At 46.6% G+C, this 22,497-nt stretch overlaps 1 protein-coding gene across 1 annotated transcript; it reads left to right on the forward strand.

The window, feature by feature from the left end:
- Window positions 1–11,800: 11,800 nt before the first annotated feature.
- ALAS1 (5'-aminolevulinate synthase 1) lies at window positions 11,801–18,940 on the forward strand. The gene is made up of 10 exons (XM_068201711.1): window positions 11,801–12,066; window positions 12,820–13,026; window positions 13,995–14,150; window positions 14,232–14,454; window positions 14,913–15,097; window positions 15,672–15,851; window positions 16,008–16,172; window positions 17,268–17,536; window positions 17,988–18,150; window positions 18,659–18,940. Exons 1-10 carry the CDS (start codon window positions 11,871–11,873, stop codon window positions 18,817–18,819), a joined length of 1,905 nt encoding a protein of 634 aa, XP_068057812.1. The 5' UTR covers window positions 11,801–11,870; the 3' UTR covers window positions 18,820–18,940.
- The last annotated feature ends 3,557 nt before the right edge of the window (window positions 18,941–22,497 follow it).

The raw sequence follows: 22,497 nt of genomic DNA on the forward strand, positions 1-22,497 counted from the left end.
GTTTACTTCTCAAGCTGTAGTCATCCTTGCTGCTTCCCTATAATGGGAACATCCCTAAGGACTTTCCACAATAAAGCACAAGCTAGAAATGAGAAAGATTTGAGCCAAGAGAAGAGAGGCCCTGGAATAACCTTTCAGTATCCATATGGTTTAAGGTATGGCAGCATGGAACTGGACTGTCTCAGGATGTTGTCTCCAGCACCATCCTTCCTCATCTTGCAGCCAGTCTCTTCCCTGCTCCCAAACAGGAGACAACCCTGTGAAGGGTCTATGTCAGTATATCCAATCCTCACACCGACTGTGGCACTGCAAGCAGGAAGCAGAGTTATCTACCCACGGGTAAAGTAGGGATGAATTAGAGAAATTAATGTAATATGATCCTGCCTGGGGCTCAGAGTCAGTCCCAGAAGGATACACAGAGTGAGTAACCAGAGAAGGCAAGGGTAAGAAGCTCTCTCAAACAGCCTGATGGCTCAGAGATCTCCAGTGACAATAGTGCAAGTCTGGTAACTAGGTCACAGTTATGATCCTTAATTAATCCTGAAGATTCCCCATCTGCCATCAGGAACATGACAGACAAGGTGGCTCATTAAGCAAAAAAGCAGGCTAGGGGTTATGCCAAACAGTAGATGCTTTGCCCAGCCTGCTCCCTGCCAAGCTTTTAGCCAGCAGACACACCAGGCTCTCACATCTCCCCTGAGGAAGCAACAGCAACCCAGAGCCTGTTCACAGCCCCCTGCCCAAACCACACTGACATAATCCATGACACAGGAGAGTGAGGAGATTGAAAACAGACCAGGGCAGGCCAACATGAGGCTCCAGCAGAGGAGCTGTACAGCTGAACCCTGTATCCTGGGCTGTGCTTCACCTGCAACCCTGCTCTTCTCCTCTACACGTCCCTGTGCTGGGTGGGGTGTGCTATCCCAAGTCACTTCTTCTCACAACTCCTCTGGGAGAAGCTAGGAGATACCAGCTTGCTCAGCTTGCACAGAGGCAGTCACAGCCATGGGTGCTGCAAAGGGACATCAAGGCCAGTGGAGAAAAGGGCCCAACACTGCAGCTGGCTGCAGGAGAGGTCACATGCTGGCAAAGCCAGGCTGTGCACTCGGCAGAAGGAGCTGGTTCTGACCATGACAGTGGAAAGCCCATCTGCCAACTGGGAGCAGAGACTGAGGTCAAGGGCATGGATGGCTGGCACTGGGGAGAGCAGTCTAGGTAAATGTCATCTTCTGCCCTGGCCTCTACAGCTGGTTCTACTTTGCCTCTACACGTGATCCATATGAATATCTTGATGATCTGCTTAAATCCACTGGTGACAGGGAGGTAAGACGAGATAATGTTGATTGAGTTGTCAAGCCCTGCTTCTGCTACCTGAGCAATTAAAAAGCAGACACTGTCAGCAAAACCAGCAACACGTAACAGAGCTTCTGAGGACTCAGCACAGAGCAGAAGCATTAAAAACAGTTGTTTCAGAGGAGAGATGGATGACTAATAAGCCTTACACTGACAACTGTTGGAAGAGGGGGGCAGCTTAGTACTAAAGCCATGTCTCTGGGGACTCTTATTAAGGTGTCACTTGTGCTCACCACCACCCCCAAAGGCATTGCATTCTCCAACATGCACAACTGACAGCACACCAGGGAACAGACACAATTAAACCAGGACAAGTAGAAAGGAGAAAAGCTGCCAAGTAAACATAAAACAGTATTTTTACCCAAGGAAACTTTGAAAAGCAGAGCAATCAAATTCACATTATATGCACCATCACTGTAGACATGCACTGCTCTCCCTCATCCAAGTGCAGCTGGGTGAGGGACTGCACTACAGTGAGATCATTCCATGAAAACTGGGTCACTGGCTATCAAACCCAAGAGACTGTGCCAGGACTTTGGGAAGGATGCACTGAAATCACTTCTTCTAATTAAAATATGAGCTTAGGAAGCATCTCAAGCTTATTTGCTCTTGTAATTAGAGCTCTAAATTTCAATTACTTGCTCAAAATCTCAGTGTTCTTCATGGTAAATAAACCTGACAGGATTTTTACTGTGGAGGAGGCAGGCATTTTTGGGAACGAAGCTGAAATAAACACAGGAAAGATTAGCATCTTTCCAAGACAGAAGTACAGAGAGCACAGGTCTCACAGAGCAATCCATGGTCTCAAAGGCTCACAAGTGAACTCACAGCTTACCCCCATGACACCCCCCAAAAGAACAGCTGAGCTGTTTGCTGTGCCAAGCACCAGCCTCCTCTCTACCTCTTCCAATCAAAGTGCAAAGCCAGGTGCTGCACAAGCCCTGAAGATCCTTCTGGATTTCAGCACTAGAGAGCACAAAGATCCAGAAGGTTTGCACATCTTCACTCACTAGAACTGTTGGCTTCTGGTTTGTGGTTGAAATGGTAGCTGTCCCCTTCTCAGGCACCCCACCCTGCACTACAATGGCTCATTCTTGCTGCAGGTTGGAGAGGATGAACATCTGCTCCATATCAGAGGCTGGCCAATACACATGCATGGCAACTCTCCCCGAAATTACTTCTTGCAAGATATTGTTCCCTCAAAAAATTCAGCTTGACAAAAAAAAAAAAAACAACTTCACACCCACCTGGACACAGAGATTGCTCAGCAATCCCCCATCAGAGACAGAAGAATTAACCTTAAAATAGTGAATGGGCTGTGGAAAAGATTGCAAACCAACCCAACCACCCCTCTACTTCTAGACACTGAAATAATACATCATTATGTGCTGTATTTGCAGACTTCGAAATGCCAAAGAACTACAAGGAAATTATAAAACTGCCTTCAGGCTTTTGGGAAAACAGTACAGCCACTGCCAGCAAAAGCCTTGTGCAGTGGAGCTAATTTGAATGTTTTCTGGTGCTACTGATGGCTGGAGAACCATCAGTTATCCTTTGCCCCGAGTTCCCTCTCCACACAGAGCCACCACACCTCACTCTCACAGGGCTCAGTACTTCCTCCCTATGTGACCAACCATCCTTATCAGTGCCTAGAGAGGGTGTCTCACAACAGGTCACCTGGAGTAACACAGAATTCTTTTTATTTTGTATTAATTAATGCATTATTAAATTTCACAGTGAAAACACAATGCATCTTTTTGAGAATATGAATTCGGAATTGCCTTTTCAAGTAAAACTTTGAAGCAGAGACTTTTCAAGACTAGAGTTCTTTAAAAAAATAAAAAGATAAGGAAGTACAAAACTAAATCATCAGACCTACACCCCAGTTTTCCTAAAAGCTTGTGGGATGTCTGCAGGAATTTCTGGGTTGCAAGTCTGAAGAGACTAGATTATCTAATGTATATAAAAGCTCCATGAGATTATCAGAGCTCTCTATAAAACCACAGCACACAGGTCAATCACTTGATCCATCACTATTGCTAAGCCAGCAATAACCCTCCACTCTCCCTTGGTTGGCTCTTACAGTCAGTGTGATATGAGAAACCAGGCACAGAAGTAAAGAGAATACTTAACCTCGGGTTTGTATTTTTGCCATTTCAATCTTAATGTCTCAGCTGATCCCTCTCAACCTTTTTGTTATGCAATGTTTGCACTTCCATCTCTTTCCATGACACTCTCTAGAATCAGTTTTCATCTTCTTTGCCCAGGGCTGGGACAAGATGCATTTCCAAGAAAGAGCACATGCCTCACCCCCGATTAAGCAGCGTGATTCCTGAAAAGAAGACCTTAAAAGCTCAGAGTTCTTCACCATATCTCTTGGAGGCACAAGAGCAACACATTTTCCCACCATTACCACCACCCCAAGCCAATACAACACAACTAGGTTTGCTCAGCACACCAAGCCAGAGACAGCTCACTCCTTTGAGCCCTCTAGTCCAATAGATCTCAGCTGGAATGATGTTCAAAGCAGCTGCAGAATCATCAGGTCTAATAAACCAATGCAGACAAGGCTGCCAGCTGGGTCACAGTACCCCCAGAAACCTCCCAGTCCAACTGTCCTGGCATCCTCACTGCTCCTGGTACTGCCTGTACTGGTTGGCAGGCAGAGCAGCCGGGGAGCCTTGGAAGTGGAGTCCAGAGCTTTGCATGACTGAGGCTGTTTGTAAGACAGGGCACACAGAGCACTTGGCAGCTTTTGGGAGACTTCAGTATGAAAGCAAACAAGGAATGGAAGCCTTGTATACTCCAATAATCTCAATACGTCACAGAGTTTCTCTGATCTGCAGCGTTCAAGTTCAGATTTGGAGATACAATGTGTTAATTTCTCCCTTAATATTTCAGCACAAGGCCCCTTTCTTCCCTGTAGCTGACACTCTTCTCATTTTAATACCTTATCACCACCCTCTATCTGTAATCTTCAGTGCATAAGGAGGAATAGCATTCTTGCATCTCACGGGTGAAGCAACAAGAGCTATTGCAAAACAGCACAGCAAACACCATGGGCAGAATGCACACTGGGAGGTGGAAGCATTTGGAGCTGGACCCTGAGAAGGCTCTAAGCTCATCCTTCCACCTTTCTGGTATATACACAGACTGTGGTGTCACACAGACTCTTCCACTCACAGGACAGTTTGGCTCTGTGAGGTTTTGTACCCCCTGTTACCACACATTTTCATGCTTTTTTCATGTCTGGAAAACCTCTACTTAAATGTGACACATTCTGATGCTCTACTGCTTGGACACTTCACCTCAACCCTTTGGACTATTTCTTGCAAGTAGCTAATTCTGAATGTATAACTATAGCATCCAATATTAACTATGACAACTAATTCTAAAATTTTAGAATTTGATATAATTCTATAAATTCTCCCTGGCCATTGACAGAAACAATGAAAGATCACAACTGCTTTACACTTTACTCTGTTACTGCTTGCTTTCTCCAAGACAGTTCTTAAAACTGTCTCACAACCAGCAATATCTAATGCTATGAAATGACTGGATAAGGTGAAAAGCCTCCCAGCTAAGAGAGTTCTGTTGCCTCACTGGGTACTCATTCATGGGATAACACCTACACAGAAACACCCAGCTTGGCTCTAGTCAGGAGTAGGATTTTCTCCCACCTTCTCACGTCATCAGCAGGTATTTCATTCTGAAATGCTACTCCTTACTTCACTGAATTTCACTGATCTTTGCAGAAGAAATTATATTACCAGATGTGTAAAAGAATAACAAGCCTTTGCTGAGACAAACAACAACAACAAGCTTTACTAGTAGGTGTACTGTGACTATTAGGACTTCACTGGATGCCTTTATCCCTATTCCCAGGCTTAAAAGGCAATCTTACTTGTATTTCTACACCTGGGAACAGAAAGGCAGCATGTAAAGGCTGCAGGAAGTAGTACTGATTAAAAACTGCCCAGTCCGGGAAACCTCATTTTGACCAAAAAAAAGGGACATCAATTTATACTAAGTATTTCACTTCCTGTATCAATCTGAGTCTGTGGTGACTGGAAAGAAGTGAGGGCAGTTTATTTATGCTAGTGCCTTCTCAGGTGTCCATGGCATGCCCATGGGACAGGTAGACAAGTCAGAGAGATGATTTTTGGTCATGATTTAACAGTAGGCACCAAATCCCCACAAAGCCCCTACTCAGTCCCCCCTCCTCTGTCAGATGGGGGAGATAACCGGTTGAGATAAAGTCACTAAAAAAGAGGACAAAAGTAACAGAGAGAAAACAAGTGATACAAAAGAAAACAATTGCTTACCACCAACCGACTGAAGTCCTGCTAGTCCCTGAGCTATGACAGCCCCAGCCAACCTCCACCCTCCCAGTTTAACTGCTGATTTTGATGTCATATGGTGTGGAATATCCCTCTGCTCAGTTGGGGTTGTCACCTCCCAACTTCTTGTGTGCCCCTAGCCTACTTGCTGGCAGGGCAGTGTGAGAAACACAAAAGCCCTTGATGCTGCACAAGCACTGTTCAGCAATGACTGAAAGTCCCTCTGTTATCATCACTGTTTTCATCAGAAATCCAAAGCACAGACTACACAAGCTGCTATGAAGAAAACGAACTCTATCCCAGCCAAAACCAGCACATTTTTAGAGGACAAGAGGGAGAGAACAAGGTCTGCTGCTTGCTTTCTAGCAATCTTCTTGACGGAAAACTCCTAACATTGACATTGCTTTAAGGGAGAGAGCCCATAGGCTCCAGCACAGCATTTTTCACTGCCATAGGTTGATTTCTTGTTTTCAAGGACTTGGACAATCCCCTTTCTGCTTTGACTTCAACCTGCCTGCCAAAGCCCACAATAGTATAGGTATGAGCAACATTAGGGGCTCTCACTAGAGATACCTGGTATAGCAAAGATGCTTTACTACATAAGTATGACTTGAGTATCTTTCTGGGCCTAAAGCATTTAAATTAGAAGAAGAGACACTCACTTCTCTCCTCTGACAGCTGTCCTTCCTATATAGAGAGGAGCAGACTATCTATTTAAATACTTTCTGGAAACCCCAGTTCCAGATTTCTATAAAGAGCTCTGACTAAAGATCCAAGTCCTTTCCCCTCCCTCTCACACCTTCAATATAGGAAGCACTTGAATTCACATTTTCTAAGGTATTTCTGGTCTCTGTTGAGTAGACTTCAAGCTCCTAAACTGGATGTAGAAGGCGCTGTCTCTGACTGAGTACCTAATGAGGAGAAGGGAATGCTGAGATATGCAAGAAAAGTGACAGGCTGAATAACTTCAATAACCATAACTAAAAGTATACTGGTTGGGGTCTACTGGTTCTTTCTTTCTAAGCGAAGGAGGAAAACTGTGTGAGAGGAGGAAATGAGGGTGTGGAGGCAAGTCATGGCAAGTGCAGCAAAGCACACAGTAGCTGGAAGGATTAGTGCATCATTTCCTGCTATGCGCTGCACAAAGCAAGACAAACTCAACAATGCAAGATTAAAAAAAAAAAAACAAAAACAAAAACATTATTATGTGATTGTCCACATCTGAAGCAACTGGAGAGATGTCAGGGAGATATTCTGGACTTAGGATAAGCCACTGCTGGATGTGTTAATGAGCTGGGCGGTGGCCTGCAGCAGCAGTGTGGGGTGGTGCCCTTCAGTGGGACAGTGAGGTACCTTGTATGAAGCTGGCAACAGCTTCCACTGCCCGGACTGAGCCTGACTCACGCCCCTGTGATGGGACTTTGCCAGGAAACCAAACTCCTCTGGAACAATCGGCAGCTCCTGGGGCCTGGCAGACAGGAAAAGTGTCCTGACCCAACAGCCTTGTGAGGGCCCACCAGCAGTCCATGAATTTTAGGAGATCCATTACAGTAGGGAACAAAACAACTCAACTTGTTTGTATGAGACGGGTACGGATCTTGCCCGGCCCATGTCAGTGATTCAGGGGTGCTGCTCAGCCACTCTGCAACGTGAGCCTCAGCATCCAGCAGCTCCTCCAGCTTGCTCAAAATCTCTGCTGCTTAGAGGGTCCTAGAAAGGAATGAGATTTCCTGTTCTGCCATGTAAAGAAGACACTGGCTCCAAATCAGGACACGTGTTAAAGAAATTCACCATCAGAACTGTCACTATGCAGCTGCTATGACAAGCCTCCAATTTTGCCTTAAAAGGTAAATAAACTAAATCCTCTCTAAGAACTGCTGGTCTCAGGACCGGAGGTGGAAGTTCTCAGATGAAGCCTGGAATCTGAGTCTGGATTAAATCCAGATGTCAGGATCACACCCACTCCCTCGGAAAATTCAGATCTCAATGTAACAAGGGTTTGTGCATGGGGAGGGGGAATTGTTTTTCTGGCTTGCCCTCTCTGACACTGACAGGATGGGAAAAAATTAGGAATATGCACATCCCTGACTTCAGAAGTGGGCAAAAGGGATTAGATGTTGCTAATTATGGTGCAGTTACAGCCTTTCATTTGAACAGGCTGAATGCAGGAGGGCTCTGACCCTTGCTTTTCTGCTAAGTATCTAAATGCTCTCTTCAAAGCATAAAATTCATGAAAATTCTATGAAAGGAGTTACCTGCAGACAAATGCAAGGGCAGATGAATGCTACAAACCTGTGAACCAAGTTCTGCTTCCAGGAATACTGGGGAAAACCTGCTTGAGAGAAGAGGGATGGGAGGGAAGTATTCAAGGTAACTTACACCAGACCCTACATGGTAAACCAGCAACATGGAAAGAGATCATTTTCACCAGCAACTCTTCAGAGACATCTGCAGACATTAACTTGTTCTTTTGGCAGGGGATTTTTCCCCATTTCAATTTCTCTGTGGGAAACACTTTCTGTGGCTTCTCACCCACCAAACTGTTGGAATTTAACCTTGTTTTCCCTTAGCTTTTATTTAGCTAAGAAATGGACAAATCATCAGAACAGAATGGGCTTTAGAAAACTAAAAGCAGCAGAGGCTCTCAGGATAGCTGAGTCTTCCCTTCTCTTCCTCTGCCACTGCAACACATGGACCTTTCAGGCAGATTGAGCTTCTTCAATCTATCTGGTCTCAGGGACCAGCTCTAAAAGCTGCTCCAAAACACAGCAAGGAACTACTAACCTTCTGACCTACATTTTGTCAGGGCCGGCTGAATAAATTTGTTCTCACATCAGTGCTACCCCCTCTGCTTAAGCCCTTTTCCTCCTTTATTACATGTTACTCTGCCCTTTCTGTAGTGCCAAGCAGCCATTCCTTCTCCCCTGCCTGCTGTACCTGCTGCCTCTCCCCAATCCAAGCCTGCTTTTTCTCTCTCAGGATGAGCTCCCTGTTCTCTCCTGGGCTGCCACTGGCCCTGTTGCACATTGTGCTCCTCCTGCAGTGTAGCAAACAGCATATGCTTCTCCTGAGCCCCGTAGGATGGCGGTAATACACTGCCACAATTAACATCCTTAAACACCGTTTAATTAATCCACTGAAGCCCTAAGAAATTTTAATTAACGGCAGCTTTATTAGTATTTACTTCACCTTCAACACATAAGCTCTGGCAGTATTTCCAAAGGGAGGAAGGACACTGGCAGAGCAGTTGACAAGACGCCCTTTTCCCGACTTTTCCCTGCTCTGTTGCTCCCAGAGCTCCAGGCAGCTCCATGCACTGACAAGGACAGTTCTTTCAGCACCCTCCAAGATGAGGGTCAAGTTACCGTCATTCCGCTGCTCTGCGCAATTCCTGTCATGTACAAGGTTAAATAAATTCACCAAAATCAAGCTTTAAAAGAAGTGCTGTTGCAGTGTTTGATGAACAGCACAGATTGGAGGGGAGTCTGACAGGAAAGCTGAGAGTTCTACTCCATTTGGAGATCTCCATATCGTAGCCAAGGTCACCGTGTCTCAGCTGCCAGCCTTGAATGATGTTTGTGTAAAAAGCAGATGCTCTTCAGGCTTCACATGCACTGCTGAATACAAACCCACCAGTCTCTGAATTCCAGCAACCATACTCCATCCCTCAGCTCTACAACGTGGCAAGATGCTGCTGTTCAGATTACCAGGAGGATAAAGGAGGATTATCAGATTTCTGGGGATCTAACCTGCTGTGGCAGGTGTCCAGGCAGACAAGCTCTGCAGCCTCTTGCAGCAGATTTGTGCTCATTTGCACAACACCTTTCTCTGGTGCCTCTTACAACAAAACACACGTTCCCTCTGAGCTAAGTATCATGGACAATTGTTAAGTGAAAAATAGGAGGAGAAAGAAAAATACTCTCAACATACTATAAATCAAGTTTATGGGACTTGATTTCTGCAGCTAAAACTGCAATTGACCCCAGGAGCACAGGAGTGATCCCTTAGGCCCAGACACATTAACTGTGCTCTAAGGACACCTGTCAGGTATCCGCAAGTTAGAATGCCATGATGTCCCCTCAATCTTTAGAATAACTAGTGTGATACAAAACTTCAGGGTAGAGAGTCAAATGTTGATGTTCCAGGAAATGAGGACAGCAGTAATCTGAAACACAGATCAGGTGTCTTTAAACTTATTATTTTGCTAAATACTTGAGGTATGTAACACTAGCCAAAACACAGTTGGGGGGGGGGGGGGGATAAAACAAAAATAAATTCTTAATGAGCAACTGAAGTAATAATTCAAAACACTATCCTGGTACTACCAAATGATCAGGGCTCCTGCTATCATAACTGCTACAGAGGCTGAGGTCAAATACCACTGCCCTACTTTAATAATTTATTTACAGAACAAATTAAAACTAGCACATATCTGGTTTAATGATGCCAATTATGCATTATACTGACAAATACTGAGTTAAGATCTGAACATTGAGGCTTCTTATATAACACTGTCTTAAATTTCTAATGAGCAAGAAGCAAACTGTGCTTAAAACACACCTACTAAAGCCCTACTAAAACCCAAATCTCACACCCTACCTTGTAAAATCCCAGCTAACTTTTTCAGGGCTTTGTAAGTAGTACATGAGGGTAGAAATCTGTCCCATTTCCTGCCTTGGAGCTTAGTAACACAGTGGAGCTGGCATCAAATCTGACATTTGACTATAAGGTTTTCCTCTTGACCAATTTACTCAGATCTCAAAGTTTACAAACTGCATGCAGCATCCTCAAAGCGAGTCAGTGGTGAATAAAAGAGGGTCAGGCAAATACCTTGCTGGTTGTCCCCCAGATTAAAGACTAATCTGCAATACCTAAATGCTAACCATCATTTATAGAAGTGTTTTTTGTAGCCAAATTTGTGTTCAGCAGCCACAGTCCTACACAGGCTTTGTATTTCTCTAGTCATGTTACATGAGCACCTTCTAATAACTACCCAGTGTGACTTCACGCAAGGCAAGACCCAAGAGTGACCTTTAAGAAAGCTCTCCTCCAAACTCCACACCTGTTACAAAACCCACTCCTGCCCCAAAGTGCCCAAGACAGCTCTTAGCTCTCTACTCAAATCCTGTCTTCCGTGAAATTGTTTCACAAGATGAGGGAAAAAAATGCGCTGTCGTTTTTCCTTCTCCATTCTTTCCACACTTGAGCAGTCAGTGCTTGCAGGAAGTAGCACTACTGCGGTTTGAGTGGCCACACACACAAGGAGAACTCTTAGCATCACACTCCCCACCAAATACTCTTGTAAGCAAACAAGCTTTAATGTCCATTGCAAACCAGAGAATGAGGGCTTCTATTTTACTTGTTGCTGTTGTTTTTTCCTTCAAAACCCGGCAAAAATGCCAAGGTGAAAATCTGAACATCACCTACAGAGATGCCGTTAGATTAATACCAGCTGTAGGAAAAGTGAGAGGAGCTCAGGATCCCACCACCACCACCTGAGCCCCTGGGCATGGGCTCTGCAGGCAGTGAGAGGGGCATTTAGGAACAAGACAGCGCGCTGGGTTTCCCCCAGCTGACTCAGAGCTCGCCTTTTCCCACGAACGGGCGCGCTGGGCTGCCCGCGAGTCTCGTGTCCTGGGGGCAAGGGAGCCCAAACCTCCCGGGAAACGAGCACCGCACCGCCTGCGGCTCTGGGGAAACCCAGAGCAGCGCTTCCCGTGCGGACCATGCCCACACAGCCCCCGCGCAGGGCCGGCTGCCCCGCGCCCTCGCACACCCCCGGCAGTACCCAAGCCGCCTCCGTGCCCTCACAGCGCGGCGGCAGCGGCTCAGCCTCCCGCACATCCTCACAGCGCCCCTGTTCCCCCATGGCGTCCACACCCACTCCAGCCCTCATGACCGCCGGGGGTCGAGACGCCTCCAGCCCCTCACGACCCCCGGGGGTCTCTCCCTGTCCTCGGGACGCTTCCACTATTCCGAGACCATCGGAGGTCCCTCAGAACACCCCAGAGCCGCCGGGCACCGCCCCGGGCCCCTCCCCGCGCCTGCGCAGCCCCACCGCGCCTGCGCCGCGCCCCGGGGCTATAAAGGCGGCAGTGCGGGAGCGCGGCGCGGTGTCGCCTCCCCGTCAGCTGTGCTGCTCTGCCGTCACCTCCGGTGTCCCGGCCGACAGCGAGGATGGAGGCGGTGGTGCGGCGCTGCCCGTTCCTGGCCCGTGTGTCCCAGGCGTTCCTGCAGAAGGCTGGGCCGTCGCTGCTGCTGTACGCCCAGCACTGCCCGCGCATGATGGAGGCGGCCCCGCCGGCCGCCCGCGCCCTCTCCACGTCCGCCGCCCGCGGGCAGCAGGCGGAGGAGACCCCCGCGGGCCGCCGCGGTGAGTACGGCCGGGGGAGCGAGCCGAGTCACACGCGGGCCCCCGGAGGGGGAAAAAATAACACAGACATTGCATGTCTCGGGGCGAAACTTCTGGAATAGGCAGCGCTGAGGCAGGGGTTGCTTAATCCTTGAAATGTCCGCGGTAAGGAAATTTGTGACCGTGACATGAATCAGGGACCGGCCTGCTGGGGCGTCCTGCGGCGAGCCCGGGTGGGGATCCGGGATCCTGGGTCTCGGAGCGGTGTTTCTCACGGTACGGTGGCCCTTCACGGCACCCCGGAGCATTCCTTGGGGAATTCTTCCCCAGGCACTTAGGGGAGGGAGCTGAGGCTTACAGCAGAGGAAGCTGCATGGCTGAAAAAAATCTCTGAAGTTCTCGAAAGAAGGTCACAGAATCACAGTTAGGTTAGGAAAGACTTCTAAGGTCGAGTCCAGCCTATGACTGAACACTACGATGTCAACGAAACGTAGCACTTACTGCCATATCCAGTCTTTCCTTAAATATTCCCAATGGGAGTGAGAGGTATTTCTGCCCCTCAAAGGGTTCAGTGCTAGATCTAGCATCTTAAATCAGATGTCCCTTGGGTGTTACTGGGATTTTGCACTTGTGTAAATAAAATGTGACTGCTCAGTTAAATAGTTCTGAATGGGTCCTGGCAAATTAATTGCAAAAGTAATGGATCAAAAAACTGAAGTCAATGTATTAAAATTATGAAGCTGAATTGTTTTCCCTTCTCTGTCCCCATCTTAGAGGCCAAAAATGTCAATGAAGTGGCCCAGCAGAATGCAGATGGAGCCCAGCTTCCTGCTGGCCACCCACCTGCCAGCGCTAGCCAGACTACGGCTACCAAGTGCCCGTTCCTGGCAGCTCAGATGAACCACAAGAAGAGCAATGTTTTCTGCAAAGCCAGCCTGGAACTGCAGGAGGATGTGCAGGAAGTGCAGGCTGACAGGAAAGGTATGTTCTCTGTGCACTGAAGCAGTGATTCCTCCCGAGAGCCTCTGGTGCCTGACTTGCATCTGGAGCGTGCCAGGTCTGACAGGCACCGCTGAAATGATGCAGCTGGGATTATGGGAGTCTGCAGGGAAGAGCTGCTGGAGAACATAGGTGTTAATGACATGCCTGTGACGTTGTGCAGGGCTTCCCTGGGTGGTTTTGATGTGGGGATACTGTGAGCTGTATTTTGATGTGCTGGCTGGCTCTAGATGCTTGAGTCAAGCTGTTACACTTGCACCCAAGCAGATGCTTAGATCTGTAGAGAGCTTTGCCAGGGTGCTGGTTTAGATAAAGGTTTCATATCCAAAGATGGAGCAAAGTGTTGAGACACCAGACAAGTACCAGCACAAATCCAAGCCTGAAAACAGGCAAATGGTTTTGGGGTGGTTTTTTGGTGTTTACGGCATTAAGGGAGGTTGGCTGGCTTGCAGTGGTAGTGTGGATGGGCTGTCCTTCAAAGGAAGGCACTTTTCAGCAGTGTCAGTAAAGCCTTGCTGCCTGTCTCAGAAGGCTTGTTTTACTTTTGTTTGCCTTCTGTGGCATGGTTTAAAAAAAAATCTGTGCTAACAGAACAAAAAGGAAGCAGCTGACTAGAACTCTGCCTCCAGTTAGGTGTGTACCAATCCTTTCAGATGAGTGCTGTAGCTGTATAGTGTGGTTCTCTGAGTCATGATGAACCAAATACTTTATAAGGAATTGCCTATTGTACTGTGATTGATTAGCAAGGCTAATCCTTCTGTCTTGTCAGAGGCAAATTTGTAAGCAAAGAAAATATTTCATCCTAGCAGGATCAACATGGGGTTTTGGGCATGTCCTTCCTAAAGATTGAAATGTTGGTTTTACTTAAAATGTTTGCTTTGCTGAATTCAACTTACTTCACTGTGTTTCAAACCAAACAAACTCACTGGAATTTATTATAATATCTGTAGGTACAGAATTTGCCAAAATACCAAGTATTTCCACAGTAAGAAAGATTGAGACTGAGGGAGCAGAGCAGAGTGGCTTGCTCAAGAAGTTTAAGGATATTATGCTGAAACAAAAACCGGAAAGTGTCTCTCATCTGCTTCAGGATAACTTGCCAAAATGTAAGAATGTCTAGCAAACCCCCCCGAGGCCTGGTCTGTTGTGATTATTTCCTGTGTGCTGAAGTCTCTGTCTCCTTTCAGCTGTATCCACCTTTCAGTATGATCAGTTCTTTGAGAAGAAGATAGATGAGAAGAAGAAGGATCACACCTACCGAGTGTTCAAGACCGTGAACCGGAAGGCACAGATATTCCCCATGGCAGACGACTACACCAATTCCCTGATCACCAAGAAGGAGGTGTCTGTCTGGTGCAGCAATGATTACCTGGGCATGAGCCGCCACCCTCGTGTCTGTGGAGCAGTTATGTGAGTGGTGCTGTGTTCTTAAGAGGCGTTTTCAAGCTGCATTTTGTGGGAAAGCTTCTGAAAAGCTGTTTTCTATACTGTGGGACATAAGTTGCTTCTGATGTGATTCTTGGTGTGCAGTTAAGATTACACTTGTTTCTTGGGCGGTCACTTAGTGTTTAGATCCAGGGCTGCACTGTGTGTATTGGTCACTGATGGTGCTCCTTGGATCTTCCTTAAAAGCCCCAAATGTTACCAGATAAACTGGATGGGTATGTTGCAGCTGTGCTTGGTCACTCATATCTGACCTTACTGGACTCCTGAGTGTGCAGGTTGCTCAGAGACCCAACAGCTGCTTTTTTGCTGCCAGTTCTTCTTTAGAACAGTCCTGATTATGTACCAGAATGTTTTCAGCAATGATCCTTTACTCTTTGGTGTGTCCCACAGCAATGCTAATGCCTCTCTTGGGCCCTCTTTAGGGAAACACTGAAACAGCATGGTGCTGGAGCAGGAGGCACCAGAAACATATCAGGAACAAGTAAATTTCACGTCGACTTGGAAAAAGAACTAGCTGATCTTCATGGAAAAGATGCAGCACTGTTGTTCTCCTCTTGCTTTGTAGCCAATGACTCCACTCTCTTCACTCTAGCTAAAATGTTGCCAGGTAAGATCTCAAACTGCACCTCTGTTGCCACAAAAACACAACCTTGCCCCAAGCTGTTGGGAGTATATTTTGCAAATGTCTGTTCAAAGTGAGGTTTCACCCTAATCCATGGGCAGAGTATGGTTTGCTGGTTTTAATACCATATTCAAGTTATGTTCAGTACAAATTACAATATCAACCTACTGAGACTGAGATCTATGAGCTGGGAACTGCTTGAGGAATTACACAAGCTGAGTCTTCTGTTCTTGTGTTTAAGCTCTACCTGAAAATGAGACAGCAGGAAGTTAGTGTCCTCCCATTGGAAGGGGTGAACTTCTCTCTCACTTCAGAAGTTAGGAGAGCTAGATAACTATTTTCTCAAGTTCTCATTTATGTTAGTTTGAATATGTAAAATAAACCTCAAATATTATTCCTGCTTCCATGGTCTGTAACTTGTTCTTTTGATCAGGACATTACTTTCAAGAGCAAGCTACCCTTGTTTCCTGAGCTCTTGCCATACATAATGCAATGCTAGGAATCTGTTAATGCTTTCTATACTTAAAATGTAACTAGGCTTTTAACCTGTTTTCCTCAGGTTGTGAGATCTACTCTGACTCTGGAAACCATGCCTCCATGATCCAGGGGATCTGTAACAGCAGGGTGCCAAAACATATATTTCGCCATAATGATGTCAACCATCTTCGGGAGCTATTAAAAAAGTCTGATCCATCCACCCCTAAAATTGTTGCATTTGAAACTGTTCATTCAATGGATGGTAAGTTGACATCAAAGCCTCCTCTCTGCTTCCTCAAAACATCTGTGTTTTAGGTCTCAAAGTATACAGTGCTATAGGGGTTATCAAGGGGTACTTCTGGGGTTTATCCAGTCATACAGAACATCCTAAACTGTCAGTCACTGCTTTGGTTCCTAGGTGCTGTTTGTCCTCTGGAAGAGCTGTGTGATGTGGCCCACGAGCACGGGGCCATCACCTTTGTGGATGAAGTGCATGCTGTGGGGCTGTATGGAGCCCGAGGAGGTGGGATAGGAGACCGGGATGGAGTCATGCACAAGATGGACATCATCTCTGGAACGCTTGGTATGCACAGCCTGGCACTCCTGCAGGAGCTGAGGCAGCAAAGCTGCTGAGCAGCCAAATTAAGTGGGTTAGCTCAAAACCAGTCTAGTCAAATGAACTTGTTATGGGCTGTTGCTGCCTAGGATTTTTCAGAAAGCCCAAGGGATTTAAGTGTGCCCCACAGTTTGAAAAGCTTCTGTTAAGCTACTTAAACTGCCTTAGAAATAGTTATGGTAGCTTTGTATGGGGTTTTCTTTTAAGCAAGCTAGCAAAAAGTCCTCCAGTGCCATGTTATACAACTCAAGAAGAAATTCAGGTGAGAATGCTAGTAGAGCAGTTCTCTATATTTAGTGGTACTTAGTTCCTTTATGTGAAATGGAGTGCTCCTAATCTAGAAACCTGAGATGGGGAGTTATGTAAAGAGATTTGGCAAGTACTGAAGCAACTGCTATTATCTGAGTAGAATGCAGGCTCAGGAGTAGGTTTACTGCTGCAAATTGGAAGGCTGTTTAAACAGTTTTCAAAACATAAATAAAATTTACTAGGAAAAGTTCATGACCTTTGGAATTTAAAGTCCTGGGTTACTGCCTAATAGGAACAGAAGTGTTCACCAGACATCCGAGTTCTGTCTATGGCTGTGTTCTGCACTCCAAACATTTGGAAAGGAGGGCTGGTATCAACTGCACAATCACAGTAACAGCCTTCTGTGCTCCTTAGGATCACAGGCTATTTGTAGCATCTCTGAAACAGATTATTTAAATCTGCTGAGAGACTTAGTGTTGATCACTTGGGGTCACTGTTCAAGTCCCTGCTTGATGATTGGGCTTGGAAGGTCTCCCCAAAATCAAAACTTGTGTATTTGATAGAGGCATGAACTGTCCTTGCTGTGCAGCAGCTAGATCTGTGTTACCAAGATTGGCTTAAAAACAAAGCTGTACCATGTGCTGAGTAAATAAATACAAGATTACTGAAGGGGGGCTGGAACATGCCATGACTACATTACCTGTGTGGTCAGAATAACCCATTCCTCCAAATGAAAAGCTCCAGTACTTCACGTCATTCCAATAGGTGGAGAGAACAAGTCCAGTTACTTATCTTTTTATTTTTTACCTTCAGGCAAAGCATTTGGCTGTGTGGGAGGCTACATCTCCAGCACCAGTTCTCTGATCGACACGGTCCGCTCGTACGCTGCCGGGTTCATTTTCACCACGTCGCTGCCCCCCATGCTGCTGGCAGGGGCCCTGGAGTCCGTGCGGACACTCAAGAGCGCCGAGGGGCAGGCGCTGAGGCGCCAGCACCAGCGCAACGTCAAGCTCATGAGGCAGATGCTGATGGACGCGGGGCTGCCCATGGTGCACTGCCCCAGCCACATCATTCCCATAAGGGTGAGGACGTGGGGCACTGTTAGCACAGGGCTGTGGTGCCCATTGTACTGTCCATGAGCACCTTGTACCATCGGGTATGAGTTACTGCCTTCACAAAGTTCAAACTCGCCGTTGCTCAGCGGTGATGTGCCAGAAGTCTGGCTTAAGTCTGGTGTAAATAGAAAATAGAGGGAGAAAGACTGTGCATTTCATACACTAACAGTATACAGAAAATAAGGAAACTGCTAACAAGCTAGTAAAAAGATATGGGTTGTAAACAGCTGCCTGCCTAGGCTGCAGTGGTGCTCTTATGCCCAGAGTGCTCTGCAACACAGACTTTTAGCCTTTCTTTCTGACCTACATGTTACTTTCACAGCCCTATTGGATTCTTACAACTTGCTAAGTTGGGCTGACAGTTTTACCAACTCTAATTCTTTTGGTTGATTTTGTAACTTAAAATTTTGAACTTCAGGTTGCAGATGCTGCTAAAAATACAGAGATCTGTGACAAGCTGATGAGCCAGCACAGCATCTATGTCCAAGCCATCAACTACCCAACGGTTCCCCGTGGAGAGGAGCTGCTCCGAATTGCCCCTACACCTCACCACACCCCTCAGATGATGAGTTATTTTATTGGTGAGTCAACTCCTGCGTCAGTGCACTGAAGATCCTGCCTGTCTGTGCAGCCTTTGCACTAAAGTGGGAAGCACTTAAGTTTATATATCATTAGCTGAACAGTGTCTTTCCAGTGCTGCAGCACATCCTGTGTGCTTCCCTGCTTGGAGTGTGAGATGTGAAGGCCAGTGCAGACCTATACCCAGCCCGGGTTCTGCTCACCCATTATCCAAACCAGTCTTCACATGTTACAGGGATTCCAAACTCAGCTGTCCTCAGCTGAGATGCTAACTTGTCTTAAACGTGGATCTGTTCAGAGAAGTGGATTCTTCTTGATCCTGGCAGGAGAGGCAATATGAGCATAGCTGAGACTTAGTTGCTGCCCAGTTGTTTCAAGAGGTAGATTGTGTCAGAGTGCAATCCTATTATCCCTGCTCACTTGTTAGGAGAATAAGTATGCTGACACTTCTGCTGCTTCTCTAAAGCAATCCAGTCTTAAGCTTTGATCTTGATAAACTTTTCTTAACAGAAAAACTGCTGGCTACATGGAAGGATGTTGGTCTGGAGCTGAAACCACACTCCTCAGCTGAATGCAACTTCTGTAGACGACCCCTGCATTTTGAAGCAATGAGTGAACCAGAACGAGCCTACTTCAGTGGCATGAGCAAACTAGTCTCTGTCAGTGCATGAGAGTAACAGTGTTACTTGTTGTCCAGCTTAGCATTGAGTCAGTAGCATTTTTTAATTGCTCAAGTATTTTAATTGTAGTTGAAGCACTACACTCTGAAAATAAATTTCAAGAGCCATGATGCCCTGTTGTGTTTGTGTTCTTCTGTGTCCCTTCCATAACTGGAACTGATGTGTCAGGGGGTGGGGTGGCATTTGATGGAATAAAACATTGCTCTACAGCTTACTGCCCCTCAGCTGAACTACTGCCTGTCCAATGACTATGCCCAAAGAACTTTAGTGCTTCCTGCATGGGGTTTATTTATTCTGAAAAGAGAAAATAGCTTCCCTGGGGCATCTTCCTCAAAGCCTTGGACAACATGCAGGTATAGTTCTACATGCTCACTAATACTTAAGCGCCTTGAGAAGTGTTTTAAATAAGCAGCTGCACTCATTTTTGGGAGGCAGACAGTTAGAATGGGTTTTGCTAGATGCTGTCTCCCTCTGCTACCCTCTTCTTCCTTTGTAGTTTGTGCACAAGCATTCCCCTTCTGGCATTCACTACACTGAGGGAAAAGGTGCTAATGGCATTAATTGAAGTGGTATTTTCTGACTACCAGACAGAAAACCAAGGTGCTGGTGGGGCAGGGGCTGGAAAATGATGGCGTTCTCACCATTGCAGGTGGGCTCTGGCTGCCTGTGTCTCTGCAGGTCTCCATGAGCTGCTGTAGAAACTGTCAGCAAACAATATAATAGTTCAGGTCTCAGAGAAGTCATTGTGGGAGAAAATCAGTACTGCCTTTGCAAGCCTTCTGAAACCTTAGCAATTGGGTGTAGCAGGCCTATCTTAATTAAGGCTTTGGTAAATAGCAAAGGCCTGCTTTGAACAGGGGGAAGTAAATTCTCTGGGTGAGCACATGTACTCAGAGGTCAGTACTGACATGTAGTCAAGCAGGTGCAGGCATGTCCAGGAACTGCTGCAGTGGTTTTCACTGGCTCTAACAGCCACTTTCTCCCAGGAACTCTTGTTTTGTGGCTGTAAGGAGCCAGCCTGGCACTACCCCCTGCTGTCACACTCACATGTGTGCTGTGAGGCTCCCTCCCACTAGGGATCCGTTATAGTATCACAAATAGCCATGTGGGGTGGAGAATCCCAAATTAAAGCAAAATCGTCAGCTGGAAGTCACCAGTTGTTTTAAGCATGTACTGAAGCACCTTGCTATCTCAGAAGAGTTTTTATAAAGGATCTGACTTTCCAAGCAGCCAAGCTACTTTGAAAAAGCCCTCTGCCAGCCAACCAAGGGGCTGCTGCTGCTGCCTCTGCCACGTGCACGTGTTCTGTAGAAGGGAGGACGTGACCTGCCTGGCCTTGCCATGAACCATTTGTGGCTCAAGACTCAATGCATATGCATCTGTTATAGAGCTCTTCCCATTATCTTTTAGGTTATATTACTGCATTAACTGGAGACATAAAATAACAAACCACAGCTCCTCCATCAACCTCTCCCAAGGACTTTGTCCCCAGCACCACGATGTGCCAGCAATGTCATTGCAAACTCTGGCCACAATCAGGGAACAGCTGTAAGCAATCAGTGTGTGTGGGAGATAACACAACATGTTGACTCACATATGGCCATATTCTGACAGTACCAGGTCACTTGCATATCTAGGTTTTTTTTGCTAAAAGCTTTCAGAATTGGCCCAGTCTATTTTGCAAACCAGTTTATAAGCCCAGTTTTTCTTCATAGTTTTTATAATAGCAATTCAACACTTTGTACTACCAAGGAGAAGAAATAAGACATAGAAAGGCACCAGCTATCAGAAATCTCCAAAGTTCTTCCAAATTAATCACAGGAGAGAACCAAACCCCAGAATTCAAAGCTGGCAAACTTTGAAATGACAGGAACACGAATAACCTCAGCACGTGGCAGCCAGTACCTCCACACCTCTTAACATCAGCTGTGACAAATTACCTTTAGCACTGGCTTGGCAAGCAAGAGTGTGAAAGCAGAACCAGGGGACAGCAAGAGGCCAGCAGATGTCCATCACTTAACTGCAAAACAAAGACAAATCCAACGGCACATTGAAAACATAAATTCTCCCAAATGAAAAGGACAAAGAAAAAAAAATAGACACATATTGTTTCCCAGCAAATAAAAATTGAATGGGGGGTTGTATAAGTAGGGATAAGTTATGCAAACTTTAGTTTGGTTCCCAGAAAAAATAATAGAGGAAGTAATCAGTAAAATATGTTTAAGGTCAGACAATGGCAGTGGCAGAGTGAGGAAGCAGGAATGCAGCCATAAAGCCATGGCTAACATTTGTCTGGGCCAAAATAATTCATCTAGTTAAATGCTGCATTGCCCTAAACTCACACCCCCTTCCATTTCCCAACCTATATACACAAAGGATAAACCCCAGGTGCTACAGGAGCAGCAAAACCATTCCAAGTGCAAGCAGGAGCACGTGTTCCCCATTGCTGGGAGGAGGCTGCAGGGGGTTCTGTTCCTACCATGGCCAGGAACAGAACTGGCCATGGTAGGCATTATTAACCTCCCCCAAATCCACAGCTCTGGTATCCCTGATGCTTTGCACACATTTATTTTGGGACATACCCCTTGCACTGCACCCTGGCCTGCTGCCAGCAGCTGGGATGGGGGATGTGAGTGTGGACTCACCACAAACCACTGTTGTTGGGGCACACACTGGCACAAGGCAAGAAAAGCCTAATGCAAGGTAGCCCCTGGCCCAGAGCTGCTAGCCCACCACCAGCATGGCTGGACTCCTGGTTATTTAGGACATTCTGTGCCCCAGCCACCCTCCAGCTTGATCCCAAGCCCTCATCATCCCCAGGTTAGGTTAGGCACTCTCCTCCCCACCCAGACCCCCAACCCTGCACGGTCCCAGGGGGCTCATCCCCAATATCCTTACCCCACAGGTAAACAGGCATTCACCCCCTGCTGCTCCTACCTGCTTCCTGCCGTTCTCCAAGGACTGTAGGGAGAGCAAGGGCTCATCTCCCGTTCCCACAAGCACCTGAGGTTTCATAGCCCAGGTGCCAACTGACTCTTAATTCACACATTCAGCTTACAACCAGGTGTAACTCTTTTGCAGCCCCTCTGCTTCAGATCTCAGGGGAGCATAACCCAAAGGAGTTAAATCCTTCGAGATTTTGACCTTTCTCATGTGGGAATCCCACAAAGAAAAGCATCACAGTGCTGTCATTTACTCTGCAGCTTGTTTGCTGTGGAGTCCACGAACCTTTGGCTGTGAGTCTTAAAAGCCCTGAGCACTCGGGCTGGGTGTGGGTGTTCAGCCACAGCCCCCTGCAGCTGCCCCTTCTATTTGAAACAGGCTGTCCCCTGGCCAGCCAGGCAAATGCCACATGCCCCAAGGTGGCACAAGCCACCGCTGACCAAGTGTGGGTTTCCCAAGCATTGCCTCAAACCCCAGGTCTTTTGCAAGGCAGCAGCAGCAGAGACTTTTAGCTCAAACCTTAAAGAGAAGCTGGGACAGGAAAGGAAGGCATGAGATGGAAAGAGATGGAGGACATGAGATAGGAGGTGAGGTGATAACAGATTAGGAAGTGATGGAAGAGGAGACTGGGCTGAAGGATAGGATAGGATAGGACAGAGGATGGGATGGGATGGGATGGGATGGGATGGGATGGGACAGCAGACATGACAATGAGATAGGAGGGGA

This window comes from Anomalospiza imberbis, chromosome 11 (assembly GCF_031753505.1).
Source record: "Anomalospiza imberbis isolate Cuckoo-Finch-1a 21T00152 chromosome 11, ASM3175350v1, whole genome shotgun sequence".
In the NCBI taxonomy this organism is placed as follows: domain Eukaryota; kingdom Metazoa; phylum Chordata; class Aves; order Passeriformes; family Viduidae; genus Anomalospiza; species Anomalospiza imberbis.

Bases quoted from the DNA above. Each gene is read 5' to 3' on its own strand.
- ALAS1 (XM_068201711.1), top strand. From the start codon at position 11,871: ATGGAGGCGGTGGTGCGGCGCTGCCCGTTCCTGGCCCGTGTGTCCCAG. The intron at 14,151-14,231 runs GTAAGAATGTCT...GTCTCCTTTCAG, and splicing joins TCAGGATAACTTGCCAAAAT to CTGTATCCACCTTTCAGTAT. The intron at 14,455-14,912 runs GTGAGTGGTGCT...GGCCCTCTTTAG, and splicing joins CGTGTCTGTGGAGCAGTTAT to GGAAACACTGAAACAGCATG.